Source organism: Electrophorus electricus, chromosome 12 (assembly GCF_013358815.1).
Source record: "Electrophorus electricus isolate fEleEle1 chromosome 12, fEleEle1.pri, whole genome shotgun sequence".
Lineage (NCBI taxonomy): Eukaryota > Metazoa > Chordata > Actinopteri > Gymnotiformes > Gymnotidae > Electrophorus > Electrophorus electricus.
The window spans coordinates 4,052,679-4,071,091 of record NC_049546.1 but is presented as its reverse complement, the minus strand read 5'-3'; the positions used below and the strand labels follow the sequence as shown (position 1 = coordinate 4,071,091).

At 40.3% G+C, this 18,413-nt stretch overlaps 1 protein-coding gene across 4 annotated transcripts; it reads left to right on the top strand.

Annotated features, from left to right (window-relative positions):
• Positions 1 to 4,460: 4,460 nt before the first annotated feature.
• On the top strand, positions 4,461 to 18,225 carry c12h12orf4 (chromosome 12 C12orf4 homolog). 4 transcript variants are annotated; one of them, XM_035532327.1, is made up of 14 exons: positions 4,461 to 4,539; positions 5,065 to 5,248; positions 5,482 to 5,627; positions 7,383 to 7,564; positions 7,950 to 8,049; positions 8,545 to 8,666; positions 10,084 to 10,190; positions 10,922 to 11,119; positions 11,430 to 11,558; positions 12,160 to 12,231; positions 12,341 to 12,543; positions 14,154 to 14,211; positions 14,618 to 14,685; positions 17,781 to 18,225. In XM_035532327.1, the coding sequence occupies exons 2-14, from the start codon at positions 5,071 to 5,073 to the stop codon at positions 17,943 to 17,945; spliced, it is 1,728 nt and encodes a 575-aa protein (XP_035388220.1). In that variant the 5' UTR covers positions 4,461 to 4,539; positions 5,065 to 5,070; the 3' UTR covers positions 17,946 to 18,225. The 4 variants fall into 4 exon arrangements, with proteins under 4 accessions (XP_035388220.1, XP_026878063.2, XP_035388221.1 ...); XM_027022262.2 differs by lacking the exon at positions 17,781 to 18,225 and adding an exon at positions 15,776 to 16,838; XM_035532328.1 differs by lacking the exon at positions 4,461 to 4,539 and adding an exon at positions 4,747 to 4,817.
• Positions 18,226 to 18,413: the final 188 nt, after the last annotated feature.

Here is an 18,413-nt window from a genome sequence, read left to right as displayed (position 1 = left end):
ACACACACATACACACACTCACACACACTCACACATGCATGCACAATTAAATCATCGTGACAGCTGAGGCCACCACTTACACTTCAGCAGTATTACTGCATCAGCTGGCTAATATGCAAACACATGCATAGACAGATGCAGATACAGACAGGGTTAGACCGGGTTTAGACAGATTTAGTCCATTTACCTTCTCCACCGTTCAATGTGTTCACTATCCACTATGCATTATTATTTAGTCTGCATAATTTAATTCCTTCCACCCACAATCACAATCAAAAGAATTAATTTACTGGTAACCATCATGTAAAAAACAAGAATCAATTTGAATGCAGAAATTCATAAACAAGATGGCGTTCATCATAATACGGAGTCCTTTTGTTCTGCTTTAATGGATGAACTGAAGAATGACAACTGTTGCTTCTTTAATATTTTCTAAGCAAGCAGTGTTGGTGTGGAAACCAATATTATTCATACTGTTTGTGTGTGTGCGCATGATACACGTGTATGTTGCCAACAGTAGCAGCTTCTGACAGAGCCTCCTGCTTACTAAAAGATGACTGGGTCTATAACCTACCAATCTGCCAATCTGATTACAGCTCATTCGGATGACAGGGCATCCCAGCTGACATCTATCCCCAAAACATCTGGCCAGAGTATATCAACAGAGGCTGCTATGCCTCACCTCACCAGTACCAGACCATCCACCATTTTTATCCCATTGCTTTTATGTTGTTGGCAACCTCTGCACAATGTAGAAGGGAAACAAAGGTACTTGGGTTCAGTCTGCCTCACGAGCTAGAAAACATGTTCCACAGAGGAGCTATGGATCTAAAACCAACACATTCGTTCACTGTGTCTTACTACGGGTGCAGGCAGGGAGAGATGGGTATTATCGGGTGAAAGCTTCATCGGTGTAATGGCTGCCTGGCTGGGATCTACTCTGTAGGGGGTTGGTAGCTCAGTCCACTGCTGGTGATTCCCTGGTGAGTTTGTTAATATTCCACAGGGTGCACTGGCAATGTGAGACTGTGGATAAAACTATACATTTTAGAGCTGGGCAGGACAACACCATAGCATGGCTACAAGGAAATGCATTTCAAAAAGGTACCAGTTCGATAGAATTACTTTAGCAGGCCGGTATTCCACATCAGAATCGGGATTCAGAATCAGAATCGGGTTTTTTGGTCAAGTATGCTGATAGACAGACAAGGAATCTGGCTCTCGCTCTTGGTAACTCTCAAGAAGCTTACAATGTCACAAGCCTAATAGCTCTTCTGTACAAAGCCCTCTGACTCAAGTGCCTGTAGACTGCCAGCACTAAGTATCACAGTCATGGAGGTGACACATGCTTATAGCTTTCCAGATATTTACTACAAAATGTTAATTGTTATCATCTTACACCTTAAATGCCATTGTCTGCGGTATGGCGGTGGCTGAATCTACAGTTTAAATGGCATATGACAAACAGAAAAACTCAGAGGGATGTGAAGCACATTAGCGTGGGATGACTATGTGGTGAGAGAGTTCCCTCTTTAAACAGATGCAGCGCTGCCCACTGTTTTAGCACCTTCTTAGAAATGCTGTTTTCGTCAAAGGAGACAGAAATAAAATAACACCTCCCAGCAGAACAGCACAAAGCACAGCCCCTTGAGCAAAGTGCCAGTGGTTTCCATGGCAGCGCACTCTGTTCAGAATAATAGGGCCCTCTCGGAGACTCAAAAAGCTTCAAGGTTTATTCTGCCTCTCCTTTCTCTTAATGACCAACACTTACGTAAACACCAAAGTAAAGGCCCACGTTAGCTCTGGATGTAGTACCACTGGCACGACTCAAATGACACATGACTCGGAGCACTGTTTATAACATAACAATGACTTAATAAGGATTAAAATGCTAACACCTCAGAGAGAATTCTAGAAGTATAATAAGGATAAAATTATATCACTTCAAAATAAAACTTTCGTGTGTCTTGTGTACCTATTCTGTTTCTGTGTGTTCTACACCTCTGGCTAGAAGGTGCTATTCCCAGCTGTCGTGTCCTGCATTCAAGCCGATTAGTGCTGACTGCAGAGAAAGCCAGCCAGAGAAGCTGATATACCGACAACATTAATCTCTTTGCTAAGAGCAAACTATTCAGCAACTCTGCACTTCCAGCTCTACAAATAAATAAACGCTCAAACCGGTTATCTGGTGTCACTGAATCAGTGAGTGTCTACATAAACTTGCAAAGAAACACAGTATGTTGCTGTGAGTTGTCATCTGGAACACAGTGTTCTGACTTTTAGGATGTTTGTTACCTTGAACAGCGAGCAGTTTGGGCAAAGGTGTCTTAAATGCACTGCAAAATCCCTCTCAGTTTAACACCAGAATTAGTCTTTATGAGAAACAATGTCTCATGGCCTTGCCATAAATACAACTATGTGCAGGCTGTGACAGCATGGGGGATTGCACATTGCACCGATGGTGATTTGGGGAAAAAAGAACGAAACAAAGAACAAAGAAGAGCCCAGCTGAAAGTGTGTAGAAACAGGAGTTCAGTGGGAAGCGTGTGCTCCTAGTAAATCAGTCCGGTGGACACACACAATGACTTCTAACCTTTCTTAATCTGCTGAACACTTTATACCTGATTCAACTGGCACTAAACCATCAAAATAAAGAGAGGCTACCTTTTTCAGTAGTGGAAAGTTCTGGTTTCTGTCATTTATGAGTGTCTCCAGCTTCTCTCTTGTAATCTTTCTGCTCAGGAAAGAAAGTTCCATAGTTAACAATAAGCTAATTTAAGCATTATATAAAATTACCATACCAATGCAGTCTGATCTTAAAATCATATCTAACAGCTGCTATAGCAATTCTCTTGGTGATGCTGTTAGACGTCTCAGCGGAGGTCAGGTCTACTGCAAAAAAAGTGGAACTACTGACCCCAGGTGGCAAAAAGTAGCTTCATGTCAGCAATAAAACCTATTGTATACCACATTGTCACATTTGTTCAGCAATGCTTATGAACAGACGTAGGCATAGAGACCGCTTACCCAGCCTATGTGTACAGTCGTTCAATACTTAAATTATAAACAGGCCTAAAGAAACCCCTGTCTTTGTCAAAACTTGTAGGAGCATGGCGCAAATGGAAGCGAACGACATCAAACACCAAACCTACACTTTTAAAGTTAAATTTAAGACTAGTGTTCTTTACCATTCTGATTTTATATATAACAACACATTAATACGTTTTATATTACATGTGTAATAGAATCTAGTTAATAGAATATATATATATATATATATATATATATATATATATATATATATATATATATATATATATATATATATATATGTATATATATATATAAAACCAAGGATAATACTTACTTTCTGTCCGTCATTAGGGCAGTAGCGTTCATTTTCGGAACCTCGGAGGTACTTAGTTGATTTCGGTTTAGACACAATTCGGTATTTTTCCCTCTACCAGCTCCAGAGCAAACATGGATGTGATCTCAAGTTGATGCCCATGAAAGCGCGCTTGGGGACTCCTGCCTTCTCTACCGCGCCTCCACGCTACGCAATCTAAGCACATTTACACACGCACACCTACTTTAAAGTACTCTTTGCACCCTTTGAACTAACCACATAGAATCTAGAGGATACTAACGCTACAGTTCCAAATTAAATTAGGCCTTTTTACAGTTTAAGCCACTGATGTGCCTGCAATTTGTCTAAAGCTTTGTGTAAACGCAGGAATCAGTTCACTAGGCTTCCATAGTAGCCCACTAAGAATTCCGTTCAGTAAGGCTCTATTTCACGATGAGCTACTTAGACAAACGACCCTTCTGTTCACTACTGCTCTGTCAGTGATTTATGTTTGGCAGACAACCTGTCAGTAAATATTAAGATGGTAAACAAATGAGACGCACTACCTGCAACTGACACCTCATACATTTTAACAGGGGTCTTCTCCATTTAATAATTAAATGAGTTGTGAAATCAATTCCTGTATTCACGCCTGATAATGGCGCAGCTACCTTGCACAGTGGAAATTCTATAGCCTAGTCATAGACGCACCTGACCGCCTAATTGTAATGACTAAAAACGGAATGATAGGTTAAGCCTAAAGCGGATTGTCATTATCGGCAGCCTCAGCATGCCAAAGTCTGATATTCGATTCTATTCTATTCTGTCAGCTTTCTTGCTTTATAGGCTATGAGAACTAGCCTTCATAAATAAACTAATCAAACGTGAACAATCTTGTACTTTTTAGTATCTTTGTGATTTATAACATACTTTCGCTAAATACTATCTGCTTTTAACCCGAAAATTAACAACAGAAGTACAAGTATATACTACTTATACAATATAAACAGTTCTAAGTAAGATTTATGATAAAATAGTGATAAATACTGATAAATATTAATATTATTGATAAATACATATTGATGAATTTTGTGTCGAAACTGCAATTAGAAATATGCAACTAACTGGTCAGCTGTTTGAAACGAATGAATCAACCAACGGCGTGTTAGTCACAAGGAACTTGCAATTAAAAGGTATGAACAGCTGCGTTATTATTGTTAATAATATTTTCTGCTTGGAAAATATACTCTTGTCTTTTCAACGATACGCATGTTTTTTGTTTTTTTATATGGACGTCAGAATGCAAGTTAGCTAGCTAGCTGTGCTGTGCTAGCTAGCTAGCTAGCTATCTGGCCCAATTGTATTTGCCTAAATTTGATGCAGATGGTTGTTAACTAGCTGGCTATCGAGCTGGGGTAATATTAAGTGGATATCGCTCACCGTTTGTTTGACTCTCACATACAATCAAACGGTAATTGTTGCCAGTGTTTTCTTGGCATTTTGTTGTGGCTTTTTTTATACAGAAAGGCTAGATAGCTTAGCTACCTCTGTCATAGCTCGTTAGCTAAGTTAGTTATAAAGGAAATAAAGTATGACTTTAGCTGTCAACGAGTGTGTGAGTGTGCCTGTCTGTGTCAAAAATTCAGAAATTATTATATACTAGCGTCTAATTTGCAGCATTATACTGCACTTTCTTTTTCTTTGTTGACTTCTTACAGGAGAGAATGAGGAAAATCAAAGGTAAAACAAACACAACCGAAAAAGAATTTGTGTTTGAGTTCAAGGCAGGGAGAAATCATTGTGTCCTCAAAGTTCCCCTTGAGTTTCCCGTTAAAGAAAACGTCAGTGATCTTCATGGGAGACTCATGTTGCTTCATAAAATCCCTTGCTTTGTAGAACATGGTAAGAATGCTTGATTGCTTTGTTTATTCACAAGTCAGAATTATAACATATTAACAGTATCTGCTGGTACCAAGCTCTCACTTGACCAAAATGTTTATTGAGGTTCTTTGTTGCACAGTCAAATCTATTGTTTTGCTGTCATTGTGATTAGGATTTTAAAAAGGTACTAGACTAATAACATTTACTCTTTCCATTCTTTACAAATTCACCGTTATATACTGGTTTTATTTCAGACTTGAAGAATAGACTTCTGGCTTTCATTGAGAGTGAAACGTTAGAAGATTACAACCGGGATGCAGAAGCAGCACTACAACGGCTGACAAGTGGAGAAGTGGACATTAACAAACTGACAAATTCGTGGGCCAAAGCGTATACTGAGGTAAGTGCACTGCATGCTTAGTGCATTGTGGTATGTGTTGCCTAATTAATGTTCGTGTAGCCTTCAATTTCAGTAATGCTATTTGAATAAAAACATACTAAATGTTTTTTGTTTTTGTTTGTTTTTTGCTTTGTTGTATTAGAGCTAGGTAGAAATAACAAAGATTTGAGTGTATAGTATTTCTCTCTGTAAAGACAAAGCCACTGGTCCTGATGTTTTGCTCGCAAATGTTAGTTGTAGAACATCTTGATTGAGGCTGATTTTACTTTTCTGTTGCTAAGTAAGGAACTCTTATTCTCATTGTTTTCATTGTGTGCCAGTCATGACTTGGCTACCATGTACAGCAGGGTTCCACCCTGGAAGGTCAAACCACTGTTCTACTGCTTGCTTTCCCAAACTTGCTCATCAGTTATTTTCAATTTGTTCATGTGTTATTCTGGCAGGTTATATAGGCTTTGAGCCCCTCAGAAGATCAGACATGTGCTCTTGGTGTATAGGTTGGGTATTCGCTTGAACTGTTTTATAACATGTATTACAACATAGGAGTGGCAATAAAACATGATACATAAGAAAATATATTTTTAAAAGTTTGAAATGAGATCTTGTATGAATGTAAAATGTGTTTATGTAAGTGGCCTTATTTTTAGCACATAGGTGTGAAAGAAAGAAATGTCATGCCATCCAAAGAAAATTTAAAATAGAGCACACAAAGTGCAGCTGTTATTGAAGAGTACATGAAATAAATGTACTAAAAACATTAGAGTATCCATATCCATATCAGTACAAAATTAAAAGCATTGCAATGTCATTTTTTAGCAAGCCCATAGTAGAGACATTGGTGTTTTGCACATTTTTGATGTGCAAAACATGCCAGGTGATAAATATAGTCATGCCTCTGTATCAGTTATAGTACTTTACTGTGGCACTTGAACACTTAAGCTACCAAACTGAGGTTATAAAGCGTAATGTGAGCTTTTTGACATATATTGTATGGGAGATGCATCTGTCCATTTTGAATCAATGTTGCCTCCACCCATGCATGAAATTCCTTTGAAACAGAATATCCTATAACCACTTTTAAGAAGGTCAAGCAGATCATCCAAATTTGAACTGCAGAGTGTCAAGAGTTTAAATTCTGCTGCCACTTGCTCTGTCTTGTTTATAAAATGAAAACCTACTCCTCTCTGTTTCCCGTAAAGTCCTGTAGGTTCAGGGCTCTGCGAGCCTGCAGGAACACATTTAATATTTTACTGTGGCTGTACACAAATACACATGGGCCATCTCCACGTGCTTGTTTACCTTCTTATTTACAGCTGCTCACGCAGCCTTGTACTGGTTAACTGGTTGACCCTGTAAATGTTCTCCTTCGTGTGCCATGTATGCAAAGCTGGATTAGACCTTAAGAGTTGGCACAGATACCAATCTTCCAGTACTCATGGCTGTTTCCAAATAGGTTTCTGAATACTCAGTCTCAAAAGCACTACTAAGTATTACTAATATGTTCCCATGAATGTTAGTATATACATATTAGATATTGTAGTTCGAAATATCAAGTAAGTGGCAATGCTATATTAATAGCATATGGCTATGTTGGTGCAGATCATCAGAAAGTAATTGTGTGACACTTGTATCTTTAGTAGAACATGTGCAAAACAAAATAAAAGCTCATCATATCACGGACCGTTGTGGCGGAAGCCTGCCCATCTTTGTGGGCATTCGCCTCTGAATGGCTGTGTGTGCGCGGTCTGCCCTCAGACAACCCTGGAGCATGCCCGCCCTGAGGAGCCAAGCTGGGATGAGGACTTTGCAGATGTCTACCACGAGCTCATCCACTCCCCAGCCTCAGATACGTTACTCAACCTGGAGCACAGCTACTACGTCAGCGTGTCCGAGCTCATCGGCGAGAGGGACATGGAGATCAAGAAGCTCCAAGAGAGGTTGGTGGGCCATGGGCTGCTGCTCAGGCTTGTAACTGCTGCTGGTTAACAGTACATCATCTTATCACTAAATCATGTTTGTGCTGTAGTATGATATGCTAATAACACCAAGGTTATGGGATTGATTCCCACAGAGCACACATACTGTCATACTGATAAACATATGTATAAGTCACTCTGGATAAGAGTGTCTGCCAGATGGTGAAAATCTAATTTAAATGTAAATACTTTAGGCATTAAAGTACTAATTTTCTCTTTTCTGTGCATCAGAACATGTACAGTCTTGTTTATCTTTAAGAGAGTCATGCTTTTATCAGATGTTGGACTTAGCATGGAAATGGTTTTACAAGGGGTTTTTGATATTTATCTATCTACCCGCCTACAGGCAGGCTGCAGAAATGGATAAAGTTATGCAGGAGCTGGGAAAGACAATGAGTGACCAGGATGTGAATACAGTGGCCTCACAGCATTTTGACGCTCAGCAGGTAAGACCATGGCAGAGGCGTGAGACTCAACAGTTTTCAGCCTGTCTCATACAGTACAGTATAGGGTTCTTCCTACAGTAAAATGACCTGATGTAGAGTTCTACTGGTTTTAATTATACCCAGTGCATGTCATGCTCTAGTGTTGCTAAGCGATCCTTTATGTACAACTCTCCTTTTCTGTGTTGAAGGTATAGTAGTGCCAATTGTAATTGCTTACCAAACTACAACAGTATAGAATATGTAAACAAACAAACAAACAACTTAAACATTCTCACATTGCCAACATTTTAATGAAGACAAACAATACAAATTAATGATTGGATGTAGTGTAGTAATAGTAATGTATTTTTCATACATTGTCATGATTACTTAAATTTCTTTTGAGGCATTTACACAACACCAACTGACCCCTGTAGGCTTACAGTAATTATTAGCAATGGTGGTGGTTTTGCTCTGGCTATGTTCTTGGTACTAACTGTTGGGCCTGGTCTTTAGGATCTGGAGAACAAGTGGGCCAATGAGCTGAAGCAGGTTACAGGTATTCAGAAACAGGAGTACCAAGAGTGGGTGATCAAACTGCACCAGGACCTCCACAACCCTAACAACAGCACCATCAGGTACGTGTTTGCAGTATAGTCTTGCATTCGTACTGTGTTTGCACCTGCATTTGGAATCCATAGGCCAGTACTGGAAGCTAAGAGCTGATTCAGAAATGCAAAGGCCTGATCCGGACTACCTGGGCCCAGTTCCTGTCTAATGGCAAATAAATATTTATCTTTCCACCTTTCAACAAGACAAATGCATGAGCTTAATTTTCCTGTCAGTAGTGCATTAAAAACTTAAGAACTATATCTGACCTCAGAGACTTACTGTAATAAAATATGTGACCACTGTTACACCACATGGTAAAATGGAGGGTTGAAGCAAGGCCAGTATGAAATTCATTATTCCTAAATAGTAGGAGCTGTTTTACAAATTATCATGATTCACCACTGCCAGTTTGGATTATTACAACTGAAAGAAGTAAAGGGCAGGTGAGGAAGGGTTTTTAAAATGCTAAATGCTAATATTTCTAATAGTGCATGGAAGCTGTTTGAGTTCACGCCAAGTGGGCCTGTACTCGCCTCAGTGTATTGTAAGGCAGTTCAGGGCTCCGCCTAGCTGTCAATGTGGAACTGGGCTGCCCCGTCATGCTTCTGAGCTGAGCGCGCTGCCAGTACCAGCACCCCGTGGACAAGGCTGTCTGAATGAAGATAACGTGCGGCTGAGTCAGGCCTTACGGTGCTGAGATTATTGACACGGGGGATGGTGCCTACTCAGCAAGCAGCCAGCCACAAGGAGGCAAATGTGGGGCAGACACCCTCTTGTAAGAAGGTGTCTCATTTTTTGAATCTGTCCTAAAATTGTTTTGATATTTTAAATGTTTTAAAGTCAGCACCTTTTGATAATGAGGATCTAAGAACTAAACAAGTTTATGTATAGGAAGCTGTTTATGGATGGTTGCATGTACTGCAGCTGTTGATTGCTGTTGTCATGTTGATTGACCAGTTGGCAGCATTTATATCTGAAGCTGCAGTTCAGTGAATATTGTAACAAAAATGTAACAAAAAAACTCAATCGTGCAGAGGTTCCTCCAGGACCATTGGACAGTTTGACTTTGATTTAATTTTAATAGCGCAGATCATACAACTTTGTTTTGTGGCAGTGTTGAAGGAACATGGTACACAGTGATGTGAAATTAAGGTGCCGTGCTCTGGTTTGTTGTATAAAGGAGATGGAAAAAGGCACTACTTTGGTCTGCAGGAGATTAAGCTATAGTGTGTTCATTGTGTTGCACTGACTATTAAGATGCAGTGCCCCATTTATGATGGCACTGAGATGGTTAAGATGCACTCTCTTGATTTTGTGTCGTGATGAAGACATTAAGGTGCAGTGTTCAGATTTTTTTTGTAGCAGTGGGGAGATTAGAGAGCAGTGCTCTAACTTGCATTGCCGTGGAGGCCTTAGATTAAAGCAGTGCACCTTGTGTTGCAGCGAGGAGATTAAGGTGCAGCCTGGGCAGTTGGCGGAGGGCGGGGAGTTGGGGGCTGGGCTCTTCGAGGAGCAGCAGCAGCTGGAGGAGAGCTTCACCATTCACTTAGGTATGCTGCCTCCATGGAAAAATAGGGCACCTCCTTTTTACACTCACGGAGAGTACATAAAAATACACTCTCTCTAGCAAATGCTTTATACATGCCATTGCAGTAAATTAAATTCACTTCCAATGGGTGTGCTTGGGAATGTCCCTGATGCTTGCTAATGCTGGAATTATCTAATCCATTATAACATTGTGTGATGTGCGGTATTTTTGTGCTCGTCTGTTAAAATCGTGAAGTGAGGTTTCATAGAATGTTCAATTTAAGAAGTGTGTTATGCATTGAGCTTCTCTCTGTTAGTTTCTGTGCAGTTGTTGGCCTTGAATTTATAGTTAATAAATATAAAGTTTTGTAGCACTTTAAATATGAATTTGCTATCTCTAAAGTTTGATAGGTAATGTTACATTTGTGCTAATATCCTAGTGAAAGTAGGATATAACATTCGAATAACCATTTTAATTGTTCTAGCTGTCTTGTGGATATCAATGACACCAGTATATGTGCATAATTCTCAGTAAAAATAAAAGAAGTGAATCTTGAATGATGCTTGACTGATTTTGCAGTCAAGAGCAATGTTCCTTGAAAACTCCACAGAAATATTCTGACTTTGCTAAATGAATGACAGCTACTATGGCTGCAGTTTCACCTGCACTTCTCTCATGACACTGACAGGTCTTTGCAGCTACCTTGGCATTCGTTGAGTAACATGTAATTTTACCGTCGTCCCGGCCATTCAGGGGCTCAGCTGAAGACTATGCACAATCTGCGGCTGGTACGCGCCAATGTGCTGGACTTCTGCAAGCACCGTCACCACGGCAGCAGTGGTGCCAAGCTCCGGCGCCTGCAAACTGCACTTTCGCTGTACTCGTCTTCTCTTTGTGGCCTCGCCCTGCTCGTCGACAACAGGGTCAACTCCTACAGCGGCATCAAGAGAGGCATGAGTCCTCACCATACCCACCTAGCACACAGCAGTGTCCACGGCAACTTTGCATTACAGAAATTCCTTACATGTGCATCAACAATAGCTGTAAAATCATGTGAATAATTGCTGGAAATACAGTTTAGAATTTTGGTGGTTCCAACCGTAATGCATGATTTAATGTAAATTAATTGGACATTATTTAGATATAAATAGTAAATGCAAAATAGGCAAGTGTATATGTAAATATAGGAATGCAGAAAAATTAGCATCTTTACTTTTAACTAGACATATAAACTAGACAATAAATTGTAATGTCATTCCAGATTTTGCCACGGTCTCAAAAGAGTGCACAGACTTCCATTTCCCCCGACTCTCTGAGCAGCTGGAGGTGGTCCAGCAGGTGGTGCTATACGCCCGGGCTCAGCGCAGCAGCAAGCAGAAAGAACAGCCGGGTGAGTGACACAGCAACTGTGTGTGTGTGTGTGTGTGTGTGTGTGTGTGTGTGTGTGTGTGTGTGTGTGTGTGTGTGTGTGTGTGTGTGTGTGTTGTGTGTGTGTGTGTGTGTGTGTGTGTGTGTGTGTGTGTGTGGGCGGTGGATCCCCCCATCCAAAACTCCCAACCCTGCATTGCACCACGGCATATCCAACTTCAGGGGCTCCGCAGGGAAGTGTTGCGTTTCCTTACACTGGTGCCAGCAACAATGAAATGGGATCCAGCTCTTTTCTGGCTGTCTAAATATTTTGCCAGAATGTGGAATGAATGCCCTGGTAGTCACTGACTTGGATGAGAATAATTTATTCTGTTTTATCTGTAAAATTGTGATTCGATCTGTTTATTCTGCTAATTGAGTGCTGCATAAAGGATCTCATAATTTGTTTTATAAATCTGTACATAAGGCAATTCAGGTTGCCCACTGTAATCAAATTAAAGCTTCGGATTCTCAGCATTGTTACTGGTTATAGATATAATCTAATTTATAATTTCTATATATAATTTATACTTACTTCACATATCCTAAATAAAACTGCTTTATTTTGTGACTTTATTCCATAGAAATGCCAAAAAATGGAACAACCGAGGATAAAAACAAGAACATTGAGCGAAACTCTTCCAATATTCTTCCTGGTAAAGCTTAATGTCTCTAAGGGCTCATCCCCCTCTCGCGCAAGCCTTGTGTGACTGGCCTTAGGGTCACTGATACTCATCATCAGACATGCTTGACTCTCCTTTGTAGGTGAATTCTACATCACTCGGCATTCAAATCTGTCAGAGGTGCACATCGTGTTCCATCTGTGCGTGGACGATAACGTGCGCTCAGGGAACCTCACAGCCCGAGACCCGGCCATCATGGGTTTGCGCAACATCCTGAAAGTGTGCTGCACGCATGACATCACTACCATCACCATCCCGCTGCTGCTTGTGCACGACATGGCTGAGGTGAGGGACGCCCTCGCTGGCCGTGCCCACGCTCGCTACCCCGCACCGCCCGTGAAAGCTGTCAGACTGAATCCAGCTCGGAGCCGTGTGTGTGTGAGGGAGAGAGACATTCTGGGCTCTGTCACATCAGTGTTGCCCCAAATAACACAATCAGGGTGGTGTTGGTTGATGGCTTTGCAATGTAGCAGTTTTAGAGTTTAGAATGAGCTCTCGATAGGAGTCAGTGAAATTAAGGCTGATTATTTTTGTAGTGGCTAGACCTTCTTTTTATTTATAATTGTGTGGTTGTCATTTTTAAAGATACTGCTGAATTAAATAATCGTCTATATCAAAAGACATCATTATCAAGTAGCAATATTTTGCAGATGGTTGTTGTTGATCTTATGTTTAACTTCACAATACTTTGCGCACTCACTGTCATCATGGTGATCGTCTCTTTGAACAGGCCACATTGATTGTTATCTGGTCCACTTTCTCCTTCAAAACTAAAGCACCATTCAACCTGACTCAGAACTGTCACTCCTTGTGACTGCACAGTTACCATCGCTCAGACCATGCATTTATCCTGACTTATGCTGTCAGATGTGATGCATTTAATCTGTTGGTGCTCTGTTAATTTCTTCTGCTAGTGTGTTAGAAACAAGTTTCCCATCTCTCTGCTGGTACTGTGCAGCTTTGATAGGCTTTTGAAGAGAGGAAGTGGGACCAACTGCTTTCAGTAATTAGCAGACCAAGCTCATCCGAGTCCAGTCCTCCGTAGACCCAGAGTGAAGGAACTTCACATGCCCTGACATGCCTGATGAAATGTCATGGGGGGTTTTTTCCCCCCAGAATGCTGGGTATAATTTTACATCAGATGTTCCTTTTATGCAGCTGCCAGATTGCAGATTTCTCATCTGAAACATAGAACATGCCTGTCAGTTTACTTTACTGAACTACACTTGGGTGTTTTAGTGTGTTTAGTCTTTTAGCTGGAGTTAAAAATAAATTATTGGATCCATCATTTATCAGTATGTCTTGTGAGTAAAATGTATATTAAGTTGTCCTCGTATTCACAATTGCTAGAGATATTTTGAAGTCCTTTTATTTGTGCTGCTAAAATTAGTCACTTCAAAAATACATAAAATCAGATTGATGTGTCTTATGTGCTTGCTGTTTATAGAAGGCATTTTGAAATGTTTTTGATGCTAACGCTGCCGTGTAATTTACAGGCGGCTGTGTGTAGGCCAGGCTGGCCCAAGTCACCAGTATAGTCTGGGGGAAGCTGCAGCCATCCATCACAGCCCACCTGACCACAGTCTGTTGCTAAGGAATGCTGAGTGTTCAGAAAATGTTTTTCATCCAGGGGGATGAACTACTGGGTACACCAGCCTGCTTCCCCCAGGGGTACCTTATCTTAGCTCAATCTCAGCTCAATCTTAGCTCAGTCTCAGCTCAGTCTTGCTTTAAAACAGAAAAAGCCCCAAAACATAGGACTCTACAAAGCCAGCACACTATAAGTCTTACCTCGAATCTGGGTATATATATAAATTTTATTCTCTCATATATTCTTTCTTTCTCTCTCTCTCTCACTATGTATCTACCTGCTTTCCCTTTTGCTCTGCCTCTAGGAGATGACCATTCCCTGGTGTCTGAAGCGAGCTGAGCTGGTCTTTAAATGTGTGAAAGGTGAGTGAGCATACAGCCGAAAGTGGAAATGCTGACGTCGTTCCTCTGGGGCACTGCTAATGAGGGTCAGCATATTACAGAGGAGCCCTCCGGCCTTACTTGTTCATTTCATCTGGGTTTACCAACAGATCCACCAATACAAGCTGTAAATGTTGTGATACTATGATTATAGATGTGAATGCATGATGTCAGGATCCATTTTAGTAATTTAATTCAGTGAAGTTTCAGTCGATGAACCAGCATGGAACATTCACTAATTTTGTTTGTGCTAAAAGTAACTAAATTTGCCTAGTGAATTGAATTTCTATCCTGAAGTGAATTTTTAAGCAGTCTTGGGTCCGCTCACTGTTCTGTTCTGCCAACATTAAAGATAGCTTTAATGTTGAAGTTGTTTGGCCATTGGCAGGTTTCATGATGGAAATGGCTTCATGGGACGGCGGTATCTCACGGACGGTCCAGTTCCTCGTCCCACAGGTACAGTCTAGTAATCACTCAAACTCCTCTCTTGTTTTTTTAACAACGTCTGCATCAGTGTAAAGGCACCAGTCCCTTGCCAATGGCAACAAGCTAAAAACATACTCAGCACAGACCTCGTGTGTCTCTATAGCGCAGCCTTTTAGGTTGACCAGAAAAAGTACTTGTCACCCACCAGCCTCCACGCCGATAAGGCTTTGCTATATTAAAGAGAAGCTCTTGCCATCAGTCATTCTCTAGGAGCGTGTGTGTGCTTGTGGCATGCCCCGTCTTGCTGACAGGCTGAAGGGGTAAAACGAGCATCAAACACCTCTTTGACATTCACCACTGCCAGGTTTACACTCCATCACCTTTCAAAATTAGCTCCTGTAAAACCCTTTTATTGTTTTGTTTTTGTTTTTTTTTTTCCATGTCAACCAACTGCATAGCTGTGTGAGGTAAATACTGTGTGTGGGGTTGGGTGCGTGATGTGGAGTAGCTATGGTTTTAGTCTTGTATCGCCTAAGACATTTATGGAGTGTCCTATTCAAATCACGGAGCTTTAGCCTTTCTTGACTTAATGATCAGGAAAGGCTTTCCATGCATAACACATTAACTCAGTGAATTCAATACTTCGGTCTGAAATGCAGCTGTTGTTAGTACTAAAAGAAACCTGGTGGTGGCCTGTGAACATTATGCAAATTAATACTATGCAAATGTGATGATGCTAAACGCTCCCCTGTGGTTTTCATTCACGTTTCCACATTATTATTTTTGGCTAAAGTGTTATCAAGGGACAGTTTGGACAAAAGCTAATCCATGTTACAGATAATGAATATTGAAAGGTAGATAATGACCTCCCTAATGGCATTGGGCGAATTACCTCATAGTCTGTTATTTCTGTGTTTATTTACTTATAGCCATTTAATGTTTTTTATTGAATTCATCATGTAATGTAATGTGTAATTTCTATTTTCTTAAGTATAACACTATATTTTATGTTATGTATAAACCTGTAAAGAGAGAACCAGTGTCACTACAGGTATATAATACATAAATATGCATAGTAAGCACTCAGTTACAGTCTTTTCTAATTGTATTGTATTGACAGAGTATCTCAGAGGATATGTTCTACCAGCTGAGTAACATGCTGCCTCAGATCTTCAGAGTGTCCTCCACCCTCACTTTGACATCCAAGCGCTGACTGAGATCTTGCAGAATGGCTCATCATATGTTAAATTTAAGTTGCTGGGGTGGGACATTTTATGTTGAAATTTGGCAGTCAATCATACCTTCAGTGCAGTTTGCAGTTGTTTAAAAGAGGCTTGATATCCATGACTGGTTACTGATTTAATGCTATAAGGCTGTGCAGTCCCTTTGGCTGTGCTCCTTGTCCTGCACGTGCCCTGCTGGTATACTAGGCATTCTGCCTGAACTCCCAACCTGCTATGAGTGGTTATAGGTCTGTTGGAAAGTGGGAACTGGATTCTTTTAACATTTCCATGCTTGAAAGTTGGCTTGTGTTAGTCCCATCACTGATGGCCTTTGGAACCTGAAAGGCTTGTTCTGGAAACAGCCAGGACTCAGCAACATGTGGTTATTTTATATTGGCATGTGTTAGAGATGTATAATACCAATTTTCCTAGGTATTAAAAAGACTGAAGGGCATACTTGTATGAGATGTCACAAGTTATTCTTACTCTCTACCATCTAACACGTGTTTTTGAAATGAAAACTATGCCATCTAATGATGACTTTTGTGTGTCCTGCAATGTGAATTAAGATGTTGAATATGTGAATTACATCTCCTTTAAACATATTAACAAAGGGAGAAACATGACTAGGCAAGCTTGTTTTGAGGCTTGTATTTTGAGGGCCTCTTCCTGAGCACCCTTTACAAGAAAACTATGTTGCGCTTCTTGTGATGACAAGCAGTTTTTCTGGGTGCTGCATTGCAGTCAATCACCATTGGCACCTTATGCCACCCCTCTGACTAATGAACAGCAGAGGGCGCTGTTCTAACTCACAGTAACAGTAGCTTTCTATGAGAAGTGAGCCTATCGAGACTTGCTGATCTGAAACGTCAAATGATGCCGACTATTCGAGAGCTCTAAATGATTTACCATGTGTTTTTATAATAGTTGCCAATTAAAGTCCACGCATTCTCACTCTAATGGTTGTGCTTTTTCATTTATTGTGTCATTTTGGTGCCTGTAAGTTAACCTGTTAATGCTTTTATTGATTTTTCAAACTTAATGTTGCTTGTATTTCTAGTCACAGTATAGGCTAGTTTCCTAGGGTGAACACAGCTTTATATAACTGCTAATATTAGGCTTAACCTTGGACTGAATTTCTAACATGCACACAGTAAACCAGTCTGGCAAAGACATATATGAAATTAGGACAAACGCAGATTGTACTGTATGCATGTACGTTACTCTAAAGTGGCCCTAAATGGTGCATATGAACCAATTATATCCTGCACTCCCAAGTCTTTGTTAGTTCAAGTGTTAAACTAAATCTTAGAAATATGTACACTTTGTGAATACAGTAACATTTTAAGGTTGTTTGCCTGCCCTTTTTCAATTTTGAAGAGCCATTATGTGTTTTTTATTTATTTTTATATATATATATAATATAAAATTATAATATTTATTATAATATTTATTTATTTATTTCTCTTTGCTAGTATAATGACAAATGTGGTATAAATTACATTGATCTCTAGTCAAATTGAGTATCCTGTCCATTTTTTACTTAATATTTTAGTTAGCAATTTGACTTGCATTCATCTTCCTGTATGTAATCCATTTGAAAAGGGACATAGTTTAAATATCTGCGTATTTTGTGATATTTTCACTCAAATTTTTCTTCTTGACACAGTTTCATCTAGAAAGGAAGTTCACGGTGATTTGTACAGTTTTGTTCTGTCTTGTTTTGGGGTTTTTTTTTTTCTTCATGAGAACAGGTGCAAAGCTTTGTCATCATGTCCCTGCCGGTCTGCACTATTCATGCACTGGTGTGTGTCCGGCGCCATTCTCTGAGGAGCGCTTGCGAAATGAAGGAAGGAAATGTGTCACTAAATGTCTTGGGTTTTTGGTCTGCCTCCATCTCAGATTGCTGAAGGTGGAGGTGCAAACTCCTGCAGAGTGTCGTTTTCCCTTCTCTGCCACCCAGCCTGCAAGCCAGCCAGGCAAGACATCAGCCGGGGCTTCTGGAGCCAGATGCACCCCACAGCTGTTCCAGCTGGACTAGTGTTTCTCACCTCAGGCTTTAAATAGTGGCCCCTACAGATGCACTGCCTTTTCTCATGTGTGTGTGTGAGTGTGTGTGTGAGTGTGTGTGTGTGTGTGTGTGTGTGTGTGTGTGTGTGTGTATAATGAGAGTCCACAATATCACACTTGGCCTGAATGACGAGTCATTTCAGGGCAGAACAGGAATGAAGTCCCAGTTTTTCTCTGCTGCTTATGAATGCAGTAGTTGCTTAAGTTTTTGAAATTGTTTGTTTATAATATACATGCTGTACAGCCATGTAAAATCATAAAACTAAATCCCACGTGGTAAATCGTGTTATGTCGGCCTTCACTTTAAGTTACAGTTTATGGGCCCTGCTGTGGCATTAGAGAACATTTAAATGAGTAACCAGTTTGTTTGTTTCCTCTCTAAAAGTCTGAGCAAAACTCTCAACTAGCATTGAGCTGGTAAACGTGGTTGTTTCCATATCTTTCAAGTGCCTAAATATAAAATAT

Coding starts and splice junctions, on each gene's coding strand:
- c12h12orf4 (XM_035532327.1), top strand. CDS start 5,071: ATGAGGAAAATCAAAGGTAAAACAAACACAACCGAAAAAGAATTTGTG. Junction 5,249..5,481: donor CCCTTGCTTTGTAGAACATG/GTAAGAATGCTT, acceptor GTTTTATTTCAG/ACTTGAAGAATAGACTTCTG. Junction 8,667..10,083: donor CCTAACAACAGCACCATCAG/GTACGTGTTTGC, acceptor CTTGTGTTGCAG/CGAGGAGATTAAGGTGCAGC.